Source organism: Photinus pyralis, unplaced genomic scaffold, assembly GCF_008802855.1.
Source record: "Photinus pyralis isolate 1611_PpyrPB1 unplaced genomic scaffold, Ppyr1.3 Ppyr1.4_LG1, whole genome shotgun sequence".
In the NCBI taxonomy this organism is placed as follows: Eukaryota; Metazoa; Arthropoda; class Insecta; order Coleoptera; family Lampyridae; genus Photinus; species Photinus pyralis.
Genome location: NW_022170249.1, coordinates 65404826 through 65421062, shown reverse-complemented (window position 1 = coordinate 65421062; position 16237 = coordinate 65404826). Strand labels below are relative to the sequence as shown.

The 16237-nt window shown below is 38.5% G+C and overlaps 2 protein-coding genes across 5 annotated transcripts in view; both read left to right on the top strand.

Annotated features, from left to right (window-relative positions):
* LOC116159660 (beta-mannosidase-like) overlaps positions 1-16237 on the top strand; it is a 503499-nt gene that overhangs the window by 469066 nt on the left and 18196 nt on the right. The gene's annotated exons all lie outside the window — the stretch shown is intronic.
* The window catches only part of LOC116159659 (uncharacterized protein DDB_G0283697), a 175118-nt gene that overhangs the window by 146793 nt on the left and 12088 nt on the right, over positions 1-16237 (top strand). For all 4 annotated transcript variants that reach the window (XM_031472686.1, XM_031472685.1, XM_031472687.1 and 1 more), the window contains 2 exons: positions 274-2648; positions 2695-2853. In XM_031472686.1, the coding sequence (XP_031328546.1) occupies positions 274-2648; positions 2695-2853 (2534 nt within the window). The remainder of the gene's footprint in view (positions 1-273; positions 2649-2694; positions 2854-16237) is intronic.

The window sequence follows — 16237 nt, the reverse complement described above, 5'->3', positions numbered from 1 at the left end:
GCTTTATTTATGCAAATACAACCCGTCAATTAATTCTCCACTTATGCTTTCAAGTGTAGATGCCCTGATGAACGAATTTCATTTCTATTATGTTGGCCGTAAAAATGAATATGAATTGAAAATTTTTCTCAGATTTCAATGTCAACTATAATAGGAAATGTGTCATGCAGTTAACGTCAGGACGTGATTTAGTGCGTAATTGACAGCAAAATATTCTCTCTCTCGCATTCATTATTGATAATCATGTTGAAACTTGTTTATTTTTTTCAACAGGAGTACATCCTGACAAATTCTATACATTGCCAGCTAGGCGAAAACACAAAGTTCTACCGGACTCTAACCAGTCTTCATTAGACCGCACAGTTAGAAGGAGAAGAAGCGAAGAACTAGGGGTTACAATCGAAAGTCCTCCGAAAAAGCCGCCGCGCACGTTCACCCAGTATCCCAAAACTGAAAAGTCGCGAAACTCGATTTTTAACGTTTTTAAAAAATCCGATCCATCGAGTAAGTCGAGCTTGAGACGTAGCGTAAGTGATGCAACTAACTTGAAGTCGAAGCGCGTGCTCCTGACGAACAATGCCGATACGTCCAGAAGGCGAAGAGATAGCGACGGTGAAGATTCGTCAAACCTAAAAACCAAGCTTTCGCCCATTATCGAAAGTGCACCGAGTAATGATTATTTTTCGCGCGATAACAAAGAGAATATCGACACCGAGCATGCAGAAGACTCACAACGGAAGAAAGGATCTAGCAGTGTTACCGAGCTACTGAAGGAGTACATTGATGAAGTCGATACCGCATTGTTTAACGAAACCGGTACGCGAGTAAATCACAGCGCCAAATTCCCCGAAGTAGTCATAATCGATGTAGATAAGGCGGAGAAGATCACCCGTAAGAAGGATTCAAAATTAAGTATCGGCAAGAAGATTAAGTCTTTAGGAACGAAGAAAGTGAAAACGAAAAAGCCCGCAGAAGCAAGCATAGTTAAAGACGCAATCGATAGCTTGCAGAATCAATCGCCTACTATGATCCACAGTAGTCAAAAACCTGTCGATAAGCTACCGTTGACTCGAGGTTTTACTGTAGATACCATGGTTAGAAGGTTAAATAGCGATAAAACCTCCCCTTCCCCTCCTAAAACGAATATTATGGTAACACCCAACGTCAGCATGCAGCACAATAATAATCAACCATTTTCCTACACGAGGGGGCAGAGCCCCGAGCGTAACTATAGAAGTCCAGAAGGATCGAGGAGCCCAGATCCAGGCAGCCCAATTATATACGCTCACGTAGTCTGCGACAAGAGCCTGAATAACTCGAACACAATCAAACAGACCGTTCACGCCGCGTATACGAACGGTAAGAAGCATTTGCCCCATTCCGATTCTGACGAAGGGTTGGGCAACGACGAGGGTTCGGGTATCAGTCGAGGAAAGTACGACTACGAAAAACCAGTCACGCACTTCGGCGACGATTACTACAGACCTTCTGATCCCTATCAGAATGACGAAGAGAACCCCATCACCCCCAAAATGAAGAATGGGTACAATCACTACAATAATTATAAAACTGAGCACAGAATATTCATCGACAGCTCGTCGCGAGGTCGCGGCGATGGTATGGACTCGAAACGTCGAGAGAGCTTAACGGAACCACACGAAAACGGGTTTAACTCGCTGAAGTATAATAATAACACGAGCCGCACGGATTTGAGCGCACGAAGGGACCTTCTGGAATCTAGGATAAATAGACGATTGGAAGAGAAGCACTTGAGGCATTCCCCCCCAAGTAACGAGCCCAACGTTCATGTAAATAATCAGTACGTCAGCGAAACCAAGTACTACAGACACGGATCGAGCAGCCCCGTCGGATATACCGAAACGTACGTAACGAAAAGTAAAACCGACCGAAACGGCAATACTCAGACGACAAAGACGCATTCCCGAAAAGACCACCGCTATTCGGCCGAACCGAAAAGCATAGACTCGCAGATAATCGACTACAGATCCTCGCCCGAAAACGTATCGCGACGAAACGAGCTAAACCACGACTACCGATACAGCCGCTCTTCCAAGTACGTGACGAGAGACGAAAAGCAGAAGCTCAGCAAGGATCGCGAGCACTACAGGTCGAATCCAGAAATAATCCAAAGAAACTACAACAATAACTACGACGGATACCAAGAGACCTACCACGATTCGCTCAAGCGCGAAACCTCGACCCCTAAGCAGCGATCCGAAAGGAAGTACTTCGACCGAAGCGATTCGGACCGCAAGGACCGGCTGGGCGATTCCGGTATAGAGAACGACTTCAAACGTAGCTCGGGGCACTATCGACGTCGACGTGGCGACTACAATGATAGCGAAGACGAGGGGTTCGCCAGCTCTTTGCTTATCGCGAGCGAACGTCAGCACACTGAAGATAACATTAACACTCGAAGCCGAGATGATTCCTTTCGCAATTTGGAACATATGGACTACAAAGTGTACAGGGGGAGGAACGAGTACGCGCCCAGGGAGAGGAGCATCGACGACGGATCCCACTACGATCCCAGAATCGACAAGGATTTCGACGCCGATCGCAGCACGCTGAAAAAGAAGGTCGAGAAGAAACCGCCGAAACCCGAGAAGAAAAGCGGCCTGGAAAAGGTAAGGCTCCATTGCGCGCGGGCGTTTCTCAATGTCGTTCCCCTAGGTTAAGCAGCTCTTCTCCCGCGATTCGAAGAAGAAAAAGGAAAAGGAGCGAGCGATGGTTCCCGAAGAAAGTCTAAGGGCCAGATACACCGAGTACAGGGGGAGCAGGGAGAATTTGGAGCCGAAATCTGTTAGGAAACACGCGAGCGAGAGCAAAACGGTAAGTGATTAATCAAGTATGACAACGCATAAACAAGTATGTGATGTTAGTGACATAATAACTTTTCGCTTGTAACTAAAACGAAGAGAGATTTCAATGAAGAACTAAGACAAGGACGAAAGTTACGTAAACAACCTGCCATATGGTAGCTTTATTTGCAAACGTTACGTTGCCGTTTTTTTTGGCGTATTGCGGTCGTATGTGTTAACCGGGTTCCTTTGGAAATTGGGGGGTACCTAATGAGATTGCTCCAATTATTCGGCTGTAAGTGCAAATAAAAATCATTCAAGGTTCGAGTGACCTTTCTTGCGCTACTTGCAAAACACCTGAGAGCAGTTTTTTTTACTTATCTACGTAATTTTTGTGGAGTATACGCGTTTAAAAGGTTGGTTGTTCACTGCATGCAATTAAACTTTTAAAATTGTTTCTTACCGGTGCCATTTGCAGGTACCGGTAAAATAATTGCAACGCTGCATTTTAGGAATGCCTTCATTTCCATGAAAATATGATCAGGTAGGAACACGTTAAGTATCTTACAAGCACTTGTCGCTTTCATTTTAGTTAACTATTTGAATTTAGGTTTCTTGTGGTACATATACAATTTTTTTGCAATACCGGCCTATAAATTCACCTTAAAAAGTACATACAAAGAGGGGCCATTTTAAGATCTGCTAAAAAACATGTAGTTAATACCAAATTGTGACAAAAACGTATAGAGCGTTATAGTTTTATATTATTAAAAATTTGATGTGGGTGGCACTAAGACCACCCGCGCACCTGCGTATGCGTGATTGTGCCCTTCTATGTCTAAGGATATGTGTTCCAAATTTGGTTCCAATCGGTTCAGCACTTTAGCCGGAAATGAGAGTACAGACGGACCGATCGACATCATCGAGGTTTTGTTTGATTTGTATTCCTGGAGCTTCCGGCAAAAAAGTGGGGGATCATTTTTTACTCTAATTCAATACCACCCCCCTTACTAAAGTGCTGGTGGTACAAAATTGATGACATTGAAAAAACGGGTTTCAGTAAATTCATGCCATTATAGTTTTAGTTATTATTCTCAACATTTTCAAATCGTCAGTCAATATTAATTTTTGGGAAATCTTTATTAAATATGGAAAATAGAAAGGGACCTATATTTAACCCTTGCGACACACCAAAGGTTGAAATAATGTATTTTGAAGTGTGTCCTGCATAAACTACGAATTGTCGTCAATCAGTTAAGTCAAATTCGGATTACTGCTACAGTATGAGAAAATCCATATTCTAATAATTTATTGAGAATAAATACAATGATCTATTTGACCATGGAAATCTGTATATATATTACCTACATCGACTTGTCCTTGTTCGTCCATCATCTCCAACAATATCGGGTAAAACAGGCAAGATTAGTGACAGTCGATTTATACGGAACAAAGCCAGTGAATAATTAAAAATTTTGGCCAAATTTGGGCGTCATGCCTAAGTAATTAGGGAAAAATACTTGCTGCACTAATGGGGGACCTATATCTGTCAAACAAGACATCAACTAGCTTTGTACGACTTTCCAGTGCCGAAATCTCGTCTCTTACACGGACGGGCGGACGGACTAATGTGCATTTTGGAATTTAACAATTTATTACATTTCAACCCTGATTTTGTCAATTTTTACATAATGCAAATTTTGCAAATTCCATTTACCTTTCGGATTTGTAACCTACAAATCTAAAGAGACTATGTTATCATACGAGATCTTTAGACTATGTAAGTATTTTCAAATATAGATTCTGGAGTAGGTATCCGAGCCCTTAGAAACCTCGTATTGTAAAATTTCATTGGACTTTATGTTGCACATGATAAATTCTGTTGACAGAATGACCCCTGTCCCTCTTTACCAATTAAAAAGCAGAAACCATGGAAGTTTCATAACTTTAAAATTTCATCGCATAGTCAGGAAACAAAATGTTGTAGGTAGGTAAGTAAGACCGATTCTAGCGACCTTTGACCTTGAACTCTGCGCATGCGCTAGGTTCAGTAGTGGGGCATTCGCCTCGAAACAGACCTGTCCTGTTAAACAGACCTGAAGATAGGTTTGTTTAACGGGAACAGGTCTGAAGGAAATCTTTAAAAGGTTTGTTTAACAGGAAGGAGTGTGTCTACTTACCTACTGCTGTAGAAGGGATGTTAATTTGACCTTAAAGCAGCATTCATCTCCACATCCAAAAGCTCAAAAAATATTTGGTTCATAATTTTGAGTCGTTGATCACGAGGGTCTTTGCGTATAAAACTACGAGGAAATTGCTGTGAAATGTGTAAGAAATATGAGGAAAATATACAGAAATTGTCGGGTACTTAATTAAAAGAAAAGTTGAGGTGGATGAAGTATAAAAAATGTTGAAGAAATAAGAAGAACTTCAGACGAGCTTTCTAGAACCTACTTGTGTTGAGACCTCATCCCTCACAGTGACGGACGGACGGACGGAAAACGCTCGTAATAGCGCAATTTCTTTTTTGAAAAATGCGCTAAAACTCATAGATTGTGTCCGAGTCCGGTACTTAAGTTTATTTTTGTTCATTAACCTTTCTTTTTTAGGCTTGCTTATTCTATTAGTCGCGTTAATGAATATATAAAAGCGGGAATCTTCGGAAGTCTTCAAGAGCAGTTCCAATTTTGATGATTTTTTAATTTTGTTTTTTTATTATTATTATTTAAAATCAGAGGAGGGAAATAAGTATTTATATTGTTTAAATCAGGGATGCTCAAAGTGACTGATACGACTTTCTGGAGCCCAAGACTTTCGGAAGCCATTAAGAAAAAAATGCGCCATAGTAGATGTGCTTCATCGTTTAGACGATCTTTGCGCCCTTTCTGGGTACCCTCCTCTGACGCTCTGTTCTGCAGATATTTCCATTAAAAGTTTTAACACACCATCAGTAGATGTGTCTTGGCCAGACTTTCTACTTGCCCCTTATGAGAAACCTTTTCAAGATATTCACTCATGCGCTGATTACAGATAGGATTTTTAGATCCTCGTCCCCACATGCTGCGGGAGATACATCGCTCTCATTCGTGACAATTTCCGGGGCAGTACTGCCACTTGTAGTAAACAAATCTCAACCACGGGTCGGCCAACCACGCTTTAGGGTCGGGTTTATATAAGTTCGGTTGAATCCGTGATTGGCCAACCTCGAGTGGAACTTGAACCTGTGGTTGAGTCCTCTTGCGTTTTATAAACACTTTTCGAAACGTGGTTGACCGACCAAGGGTTAAGATTTGTTTCCCTACAAATGGCAGTACTGTCTCGGAAATTGTAACCAATGAGCGCAAGGATTGTGTCTCCCGCCTCGTGTCGCGTCAACCCTCGGTTGAGATCCTAAGTAACACAGTTGCCATTGATCCGTATGTGCATGTTCATATTTGACTGATACGATATGCTTGTCTTCAATAGAAGCTTTATTAGTCAAGTAGAAATCGTCATGTCTGCCAAGGAGATCCCGTAGCGTAAGGCTAGGGCGGTCAAATTTTAATAACACTTCCGACCTTCTGACTATATTTATCTCTGGCGCCTTCATTTGGAACCCGACGCAAAAAGTGTATAAGGCTTTAGTACAGTTCATCGAGACCCATCTTTTTTGTATTTCACATTTTTCGGGAAAACTGCAAATTTAAAATTTCTCAAAAACTAAGAAATTGAAAAAAATGAATTAACTTTTTTGTAGTTTCGACAAATCGACTTTATGCACGTAGAAAAAAACCTCTTCCTCGAAACAGCACAAACGAAATACAGACCGGCCTTTAACTGATAAAAAAACTGGAACTTGATTAACGTTCTTCTTCAAACCAAAAACGTAGTCGCCCACGAAACGGGCGGAAATAAACTCTTTATTTTGTTTGTAACTAGCGGCACTGGAAAAAAGCAAACGACTTCTAAATAACTGGACCTAAAACTCTATACAATCAAAACATACTGCTACAGACGGAAGGACTCAAAGCGTTTTCTTTTTCGTTTCTGTCCTATGTAAACGGAAATCCCACTTAATTCTAGAAAAACTTAGACAGCCAATAAAACTGGCTAGCAATTTACACACTTCAGTTACGAGGTAAACCAATTACTAATTCTAACAATTTCTACCAAAGAATAAAATTTTTTAATAATTAAACTAACCACGTTATTTCCGAAATAATTATCTTTATCTCTCACAAATAAAAGGAAAACCTAATAAATCAATTCGAACTGTCACATTAGAGCTAACAACGAACTTGATAACAATGGCCTTGACTGTACGCTCGTGCTGAGGAATTGTTTTGTGTTAAAACGTGACCAGACCCACCATTAAACAAAGAAAACGAGAAAGGTACAGGGTAGTGCAAAAAATATGTTAAAGACGTAAATTTTCAAATGAAAAATTTGTCATGACTTAGCCGTGATGGTGCTAGCTTTAATTCAAGTGGCGCAATTGAGCGCATAACTAGATGAGGCATAGATACCAGCTACGAAGTACGTGGGGGGGGGGGGCAATGTACTTTTGGATACCCAAAAAACGATAATGGCATTAGAGTTATTACCGATGGCACATGTGAGCTCATTACAAACACATTTGTCATAATCATAATATGATTGGAGGGGGGGTAAGTTAACGGGCCCCGAGATCTTAAGGTTGCAAATTTTCTTCTTGAGCCGATCCAAATCCGAATTGTTTGGCATAATGAACATTGACATTACATTTTCCATGGCATCTTGAAACCTTGCGAGATTAAAAGAGGAATTGTAATACAGATATTACAATTCGCATATGATCCAAATTAGAGTGTGTTAATATTGACACAGAGTTCAAATTCAGTTGAATTTTCGTGATCTTCGAACATTTTGTACATTGAAAATAATACTTGACCTTGCGTATTTTCAAAATTGTAAAATTGTAAAACGAAAATATAAGTCAATGAGCTTTGGGAACAAAATTGAGTGAAAAATTTGCATCACACATTGTCCTCGGCCATCATACACTATATTTAGTGACCGCAACTTTCTCGGTTGTAAACATAATGTAGGAGTATGTAAATGTTGAAAAAAAACATAATTTATAACAAGATAGCTTCTTAAAATTGCTGCAGAAAAAGATCGCGTAGGCGGTTCTACCAACTGACAAATTTTAAGTAGTGGCACATTGTATTATATTAACGATTCTGGTACGAAATACTTTTCGCTAATTACGCTCATAAAGAAGGACGAGTTAATTAGGTTTAAGATAAGAGGCTTTTTGTACTATTGTTTTTGAACGCAGTTGTGGTAGTATCTCACATTGTCTCTACGGATGCGTATGCGAGTGTGTGTAGATGTTCTAGGCTTGTTAACAGTCCGAGGAATCTATAGTAACCGTGAGAATGTAATAATCTTCTCTTATCGGAGATGCTGTAAACTGTAAAGTATCAAGAAAGGCGCACTCTAAGAATTTAGTCTTGTAATTGAGGTTAGCTGATTTAACATCAACAACTAAGCCACATAAAGACGGCATTCCTCCAGCTTAAGACGGCTTATTCGCGTTACATAAATGGTATCATCTCGATAACCCTTTCTCCGTTATGGTTATTGGCACATATACTTTTTTCAAAGCTAAATTTCACTTGTTTTATGCGCAACTTTTTAAGTCTTTTGCGTAAGAACACATTAACATTTAATTCCTGATTAAAACCGCTTCGCCTGCTGTAGAAATCGCATTCACCTGCATTACAAAATAACTGGAATTTCGTGCCGGCGAAAATATTTCAATTTTTACGGCTCCAGCAACCTATGAGGATTTGATTCATTCAATTTAAATTTTGGTAATATGCGACATTTGGCGAATACGAATGGATTTCATATATTAAGCTGCAGGTGATAAAATTAGTCACTTTTAATTTTCGGGCTTAGTTAACGAAAATTTATCTCAGCGGTGGTGATGAAATTAATCGCGGATTTTGGTCAATTGCAAAACAGGATGTCGTCGTGGAAATTGCAGCAATGCGACATTGACATATGGTGCAGACTTTTTTCCTGTATTCTTCTATAAAAAATTGCGAAAGTGCTTCCTTTGACTAGTAGTCACATTTCAGGTGTATGAATAGATTGCCTGGCACATTCAAATGTGGATCGCCTTCAGTTTAAAATACCCTTCAAATGAATTTTTGCTTTGATTTTAGCATTGTACGATTCCTCACTTGTAAACGTAAACCAGAACTGATTTGAACGATTTTTAAAACGCCAAAAATTAATTTCAAGCTATTTTTGTTATGAAATAAATTAGAGGAATGCGTACGGTACTTTCACTTATAAGTAACATTAATAAATATTAAACAAACAACCGGTTACAAATAAATTGAATTCCTCGCACAAGATTAGGCTAAAAACATTATAAAATTGAGCGGTTTTATGAAATATAACGGAAAATTCATGCTCATGCAAATTATTAGTGGCGAATCTAGTTTAAAAATTGATTAAAAGCTCTTCCACAATGGGACGACTAAAGAATTTGGCCAGTTTTTGTTAGGTGTATTGAAAGTAATTAATATCAGAATTGGTGGAAAATTAAAGCAGGTGTCATATCGAACAAACTTGATGCATATATTTTCACGCTTTGCTGAAAACCAACAAAGTATACAGGGTGTCTTAAATGGAGAAGGATAACGTGGCTATATCCTATCTATATCTTTGTTATTTGGCAAAGTTGGGTAGTTTTTGATGCTGATGGATATTCCGATGCGATACTTTGAAAAAAATAATTCGTTTCGTTGGAAAAAAGTGAAAATTGAAACTTTTTTCGATAGCTCTCTTTGTTACTAAAATATTTGAACACCCTGTATACGAGTGGGTTGCAAATATTCCAATCAGAAAACTAACTTCCTCGCATAAAACAAATATTTTAGCATCCAGTGTTTCGTAAAAGGATCTCTACCTAGAGAGAGGGTAAAATTGGAAACCATTTTACCAGCCCATATTTCCTTTTTAATTTTTGGAAAAGTGCACGGCTAACTAGATAAATGTTTCTATGGTAATTTTGTATCACTGTCTCTAACTTCGTTATTATTGAAAACGTTAAATGGCATTTAAATTTTTGCCTTATCTTGTCTTGGGCTAGGAATTCTAGAAAAAAAAAAACAAAATCGGGAGAAAGGTTCGAAAATGATTTCAATCCTCTTTATACTGTAGCTAGAGATATGTCCGTATCACCGTTTGTTATTATTTACTGTTTGTCATTTGTTCTTTTTTTTGCTTAATCGTTGTGAAAATGAAATTATTTTTAAAATAATTGTTAAACTTTTTTCGTTAAAAATGTACTATGATTTTTGAGGCACTTTAGAAGTTCACCTATTTGTGCTTTACAGGTGATTTTTTGAGTTCTAAGTTAGCCTGAAGGTACTTTTTTGTTGAATACTTATTGTGATAATTAGCGATTTATTTTAATACAGAAGTTAACCGCACAAAATTGCTTATTTGCCAATTTATTTAAAATTTTGCGGGATCCCGCAAATACCGGGTTCCCGCGGGATTAACATCTAACGATCCCGCTTTGCTGCGGGATTGCATTCCCTAGCTGTAACTTTTGAACTAGTAGCCCAATCTTGGAACTGTTTGAAATTATGGATTCTACAGGCCACGTTCTATAAGAAAATTTTTTTTCCGGATCGATCTATGACAATTTTTTTTTCGGGCAAAAAAAGGCAGTGTATAACCTTCCTTTTTTCCAAAAATCGACTGCACCAAAATTTCTCGGGAAAACACTTTTTCGTATTAATTTTGGTGCGTAGAATCTAAAACAATTCGTACTTTTTCGATCAGACTTCTCAATCAAAAGTTATAGACTAGAAACCAATTTCGAAAAAAAATTCAAAGGGCTGTAACTTTTGAACTAGTAGCCCAATCTTGGAACTGTGAAATTATGGATTCTACAGGCCTCGTTCTATAAGAAAAATTGTTTTCCGGGTCGATCTGAGACAATTTTTTTTCGGGGCAAAAAAAAGGCAGTTCCTTTTTTCCAAAAATCGACTGCACCTAAATTTCTCGGGAAAACACTTTTTCGTATTAATTTTGGTGCGAAAAAAGAAAATTGATGTTAATTTCTATAATTTTTTTTATTTTTGCAATTTCCGTGGCGAAATAAATAAGAAAACATCGAAATGCGACGATTTTTGACCATTTTTTTTTCGAAAACAATCACTTAGATTTCTTCCGTCAGCAAAACGGGTGGAAGCGGAAAAGATTAGAAGGTATTGGGGCGCTTATACGTGGGAAAATTCTGGGGACTACGGTAAAATATTTCGGCAATTGATCCGGGTCAAATTTTGGCGGTTGGCTCGGGCCGCAAGGTCAAATTATTTTGACATTTCCCATCTAGGATGCTAGAGACGTCGTCTTGGATGCTGGACCATCTCAGATGATATGTTCTCGTTTTGAATACAAGAAGTAAAAAATGAAAATGTCTAGTTTTAAGAGGGAAAATCAAAAAACTGCAATAATAGGGCCCCTTGGAGGCTAATCGACGCCTTGGAACAAAAAACAGGTAACTGAGGAACAGGTTACAGATAAACTGGGTAACAGGTAACAGCTAATAAAGAACCTGTTAGTCGTTACCTGTTAGCTGTTACATGTTAGCTTTACCTGTACGGCCACTCCTACTCCTCACTGAGAAGTAATAGGGGAGGTAATAACTAACGGGTAAAAGCTAAGAGGTACTTTATTAGTTGTTACCTATTTTACCTGTTACCTGTTCCTCATAGGCGTCAATTCCATGTATCATTATATTCGTTTACTATTGCTATGTTGTCCTATCCTATTCCCTTTATGTACTCGTCATTGTACTTTACCTTTTTTGTCCTAGTTCGTTGGGGTAGATTCGGCTATTAAGTTCCATGTTGAAGCTTTTGGGAGGCTTTGTTCCTCAAAAAATTGTGATCATAATCCCTACTTTTTACAGTAATTCAAAGCACTTACTTTCAAAGACCAAAATTGGAAAGTTAATGGTAGTTGGGCACTATAATTTTTGAATTTTGAATCTACGGTGTGACACAATAAAATTCAAGTGTGCCTTTGACATTTTAAAGAAACGTTTTTTTTTTGCATGCCAGTAAAGTGCTCTTTGGGAATGAGATACACACAAGTCGTTCAGAATGAAACACAGTAAATGTGCGAAAATTTCAAAGATTTTCATGAAGTTTTAAAGTTTAAATATGTTAAAAAAGTACGAAGTGTTCCTCCCGGTTTCAAATTCGCTACACGGCCATGACATTCTATTTTGAACAGTTTTTTAAAGTAATATTTTTCCAGTTTAAAAATAATAACATAAAGTCAAAGTAGACTTTGGCAGTTTTTCTTAATAACATTTGTGCGTATCTCGCCCCAAAGCAATAAAAAGTTTTTTGAAAACTTCAAAAACACTCTTGATTTTTCGAAACTAAAATTATGCCACAAATTAGATTTCAACCAAGGAGGGCTGATATCCAGAAATTTTTTTGTTTCTTACAAGAAACGACCAGGAAACACACTGTATAATCTGACATTTCAAAAGGTAAAATTAGATGGGAAATTAAGGTTCCGTATTTCACAAATGAATTGAGTATCAGTGCAAGGCTAAAATTTCTCTTAGGAGGTGAAGTTTTTTGCGCATTTTTCATATAAAGTGCGTAACATTTGGAATTAAGCAGCACACGTACCCCATAGAAAGTCTATTTTCCCTTATTGCTATTTAGACAATACACAAACATGTTTCTATTTCTTTCGATGATTAGAGGTTTCTCGCTGTTCTGCTGAATTTATAATGGTCCAGAATACCTTCTCTTGCCAAATTACAGTCTGTTTTATCATCTAGAGAGCAATTCAACGATGAGGTACACAGTGAACAGGAGGGATGGTGGATAATTAAGTGCTGACTTAATCCTAATTTAGAATTTATTACCCCCCTTTCCAATATTGGCTCCAGCGTTTCGCTGACTAAAATTTAAGAACCGAAGGGATGGTATTTTTTGTAATTGGAGCGTTTAATACACCAACCCCCCGGGATTGTTGCCGACCTAGGGGTGAGACTATGTTAGAGAGTTGGTCATATTTTTGGAGGTTTCCACTATAGTCCAGTTTAAAAGTCACATAATTAACAAGACCTGTTCTTTAAATTCGGATTGTACGATTACGTAGGTATACGATCTTGTTGGTCCATTACCATTTTAATTCAGATCGGTCTGTAGTTCCATTCTGTCGACGAGGTAATCAAGCACACTACCTACACCGTGAAAATTTACAGTTGGCCGCAATTGGCGCATCTTCAGAATGTCCCTCAGTGGGTTATTTACACGTATGATTGTAGACCTCACGTTCACCGGTCAGTACCAATGACGCGAGGGTAATTATTACGTGCCGGCGATCTTGAATAACTTCTGAATTTAGAGCAATCGAACGCCGTAAACACGTCAATTACGGCGATCGATATCGCGTCACTGATGGAAATAATTGACAGTCTCGGAAGATGGAGAACGGAGGACTTTGCGCATTATTAAAAGTAAATGAAATAGTAATAATAAAGGTCAATCTCATCAGCATGCAACTGAAGCAATTAGAGGATGTGATTATTCTTGGCGCCGAGCGGCGTTGGTGGAATGAGTCAGCTCGCCTCCTCGCGAAGGACCTGTATGCATGTATGACCGAGTTGTGGGGGACCTGATACCTGTTTAGCCATAAATGGTACTCTAGACCTAGGCCACTTTTATGACGTAATCTTGCGCCGTCGGTGTTTTGCTGTACACCAACAAGGTACCCACTTTCACAATTCGAGAATGCAATGAAAAACTTCCATATACGTGTAATAACTGGTAATTTACAACCATTAAGTATAAAGAAGGGCATCGAAGAGACGTTACAATTTTAAAAGCAATCGATACCCATTTCGGTTTCTTTTTTCTTCGACACGATTTCATTAACGGAAGGAAGGTGAGCCTTGATTGTAATAAATCCTTAACTTATCAAGTACTTTCTCACTTTCTCGTTGAGATCGGACGTTCAAAAAACAAATCTTTTTGTAAGCCCGGGCCTGGTTTTTGAAAAATCACTAACCTCAGATTCTGTCCGTCTACTTCTGAGATACATCCGCGATCCGCGATTCCAAGAACTGCTCCCTCTTTTAGGAGCGGCTAAAATTTGGCAAATTAGCTATTGGAATTAGTAGTAGGCGAATATCTATAGTCATCGTTAGCAATAACTTATATGTTAAAATTCCTCATAGAAGTTTTTTGGGGAGTTACTGATAAATGAGAGAATGGTATTTTGAATACAAGTATGTACGTACGAATGTAGGGCTTTTAGACAGGTCAAGGGTCAAGCCCAATTCTTCTACGTCCGAAGAGATTGATACCTCCAAGCAAGTTTAGAACATACGCGTTAATGTCATAATTCCAGAAATACCAGAACCATAGTTCAACTGACATTTTTGGAAAATACTGACAGTTATTGAAAATCCACCCTGTATATGCAAAAAAAATAAAACTCAATTTCGATCAAATTTTTACTCGCTATCCTCCGCGGGGTGCTGCCATAAGATGTTATGAAAGTGAAAAATTCCCTTGAAGCGCACGTACTGTCAGTCAGTTGAGGAGGGGGAGGGGGGGGGGCTGTACATCGAAATAAAAATTCGCATCCCTACCCCCATTCACCCCACGGGACAGTTTTGCGATATTCTGGCGTTTTTGGCCTCGTATATCGACGGGGCGAATACTATGGGGCGAATTATCGGCTATTTTTATGCTATTAAAAACTCATGAAACATATTCTCTAATAGAAATCGCTCTGGAAACTCTTTTAAACTGTAGGAGAGTCTTAAGTGCTCTTAAAGATCCTTAAACTTCTGAGTAGTCAAAAGTTTCTCAAAGGTTGGATTTCAAAGACTTCAAAAAACCAAAATCCTTATAGGCTCTTGCAGACTAAATGTCTACTAAGGGTTCTAAAAGCCACTTCAATACTTGAAATCTTTCGGAGACCCTGAAAAACTGTCAAATATTGATAAATACTTTTAATGCCTCGGTCCTTAAAGACGTTTTAACAGAGGGGTTCCAAGAGCTTTTGGAAGATCCTTTGATGCCCGCGAAAGGTCTTGAGCAATGTTGTCAACCCTTAAAGATTTTTGGAGACCTGTAAGCACTTTGAAAAATATTTAACCGTCTATAAACGCCCTTAAAGGTTCCTCAAGATAAGTCTCCTCGACATTATTACAGTTTTTTGTTGGCAATTTTAAAGACTATTAAAGACGCTAAAATCCCCTTCAAGACCTTTGGCCCATCTGAAAACCATTAGAAACTCATGAAGAAACGTGAAACATGTAACAGGCAGTCACTTAGCCGTTTTCAAAAGTTTTATTTTGTTCAATTTACACATGTACCGCTTCATATCGAACGTGAACGAAAGTATGTCTGGAATAAGAGCGATAAGACAGTGTGCATTTTCGAGATAAAAAGCTAATACGACCGAGTTGTAAAGGGAGTGTTAGGCGGGCGAGGTTATGCTTTCAAAGAGTTAGCACGTATTATTTGTGTGTGAGAATTTGATCAAGAACGTTGTGGCTATATTTCAATCGCATCGTTAAGAAGCGATAATTGAAATCAGATTAGTGACAAAGTGTAAGTTACCTGCAAATGTTAAAACAGGAGCTAGCCTAATTCGTAGCAAGGCCGTTTATTTTCGTGCGAATAAAACCTACTTAAATAAATATTTCAGAGTAGTGAAACTTTTGAAACTAAACCACGAGTAAATAAACTGACATTAAAACTCATTGTGATAAACAAAGAAGTTCGGATAGCTAGAACTTTTCTTCCACCAAACTTTGGCATTCATCACAAAGGCAACAATATTTCTAAAGGATCAATACGATCAACTGTTACCAGAAGAAAATGTTACCCACGTCAATTGCTGTAAGTTATTTTAAATTTTTTTATTTTGATTTGATTGAAGTAGTCGTCTGTTATTTTTAGGAATTGGCATAAGAAATTTTGTTTGAAGTAATTTTAATATTCCTAAAGGAATCGACCCGTGAAAATTATTTGTATGAAACAAATTTTTTATTATAACAATCGACTCCAAGGATTTTGGGTTATTTTGATTGATTGATTGGAAAGTTTCTCAATAAAGCATTCCATACCCCCAGGCCCCACAGCGTTACATTCTCCCCCAACACGGTCTGTAGCGCTTTCGTGTATGGAAAATTTCCTTCGAAGATAATCATGCATGCCGACTGTTGCAAATATTTTAGGAGTGAAAACGTAGGGCCGGGGAGTATGGAAAACCCCCCCTCTCCCCGGAAAAGGTTGATTTATTGAGCTTTTCTGGAACGAAGGTAATCTATTCTTCCTGAAAAGTCTCCCAAAACCACCCGGCATTACGTTCACCCC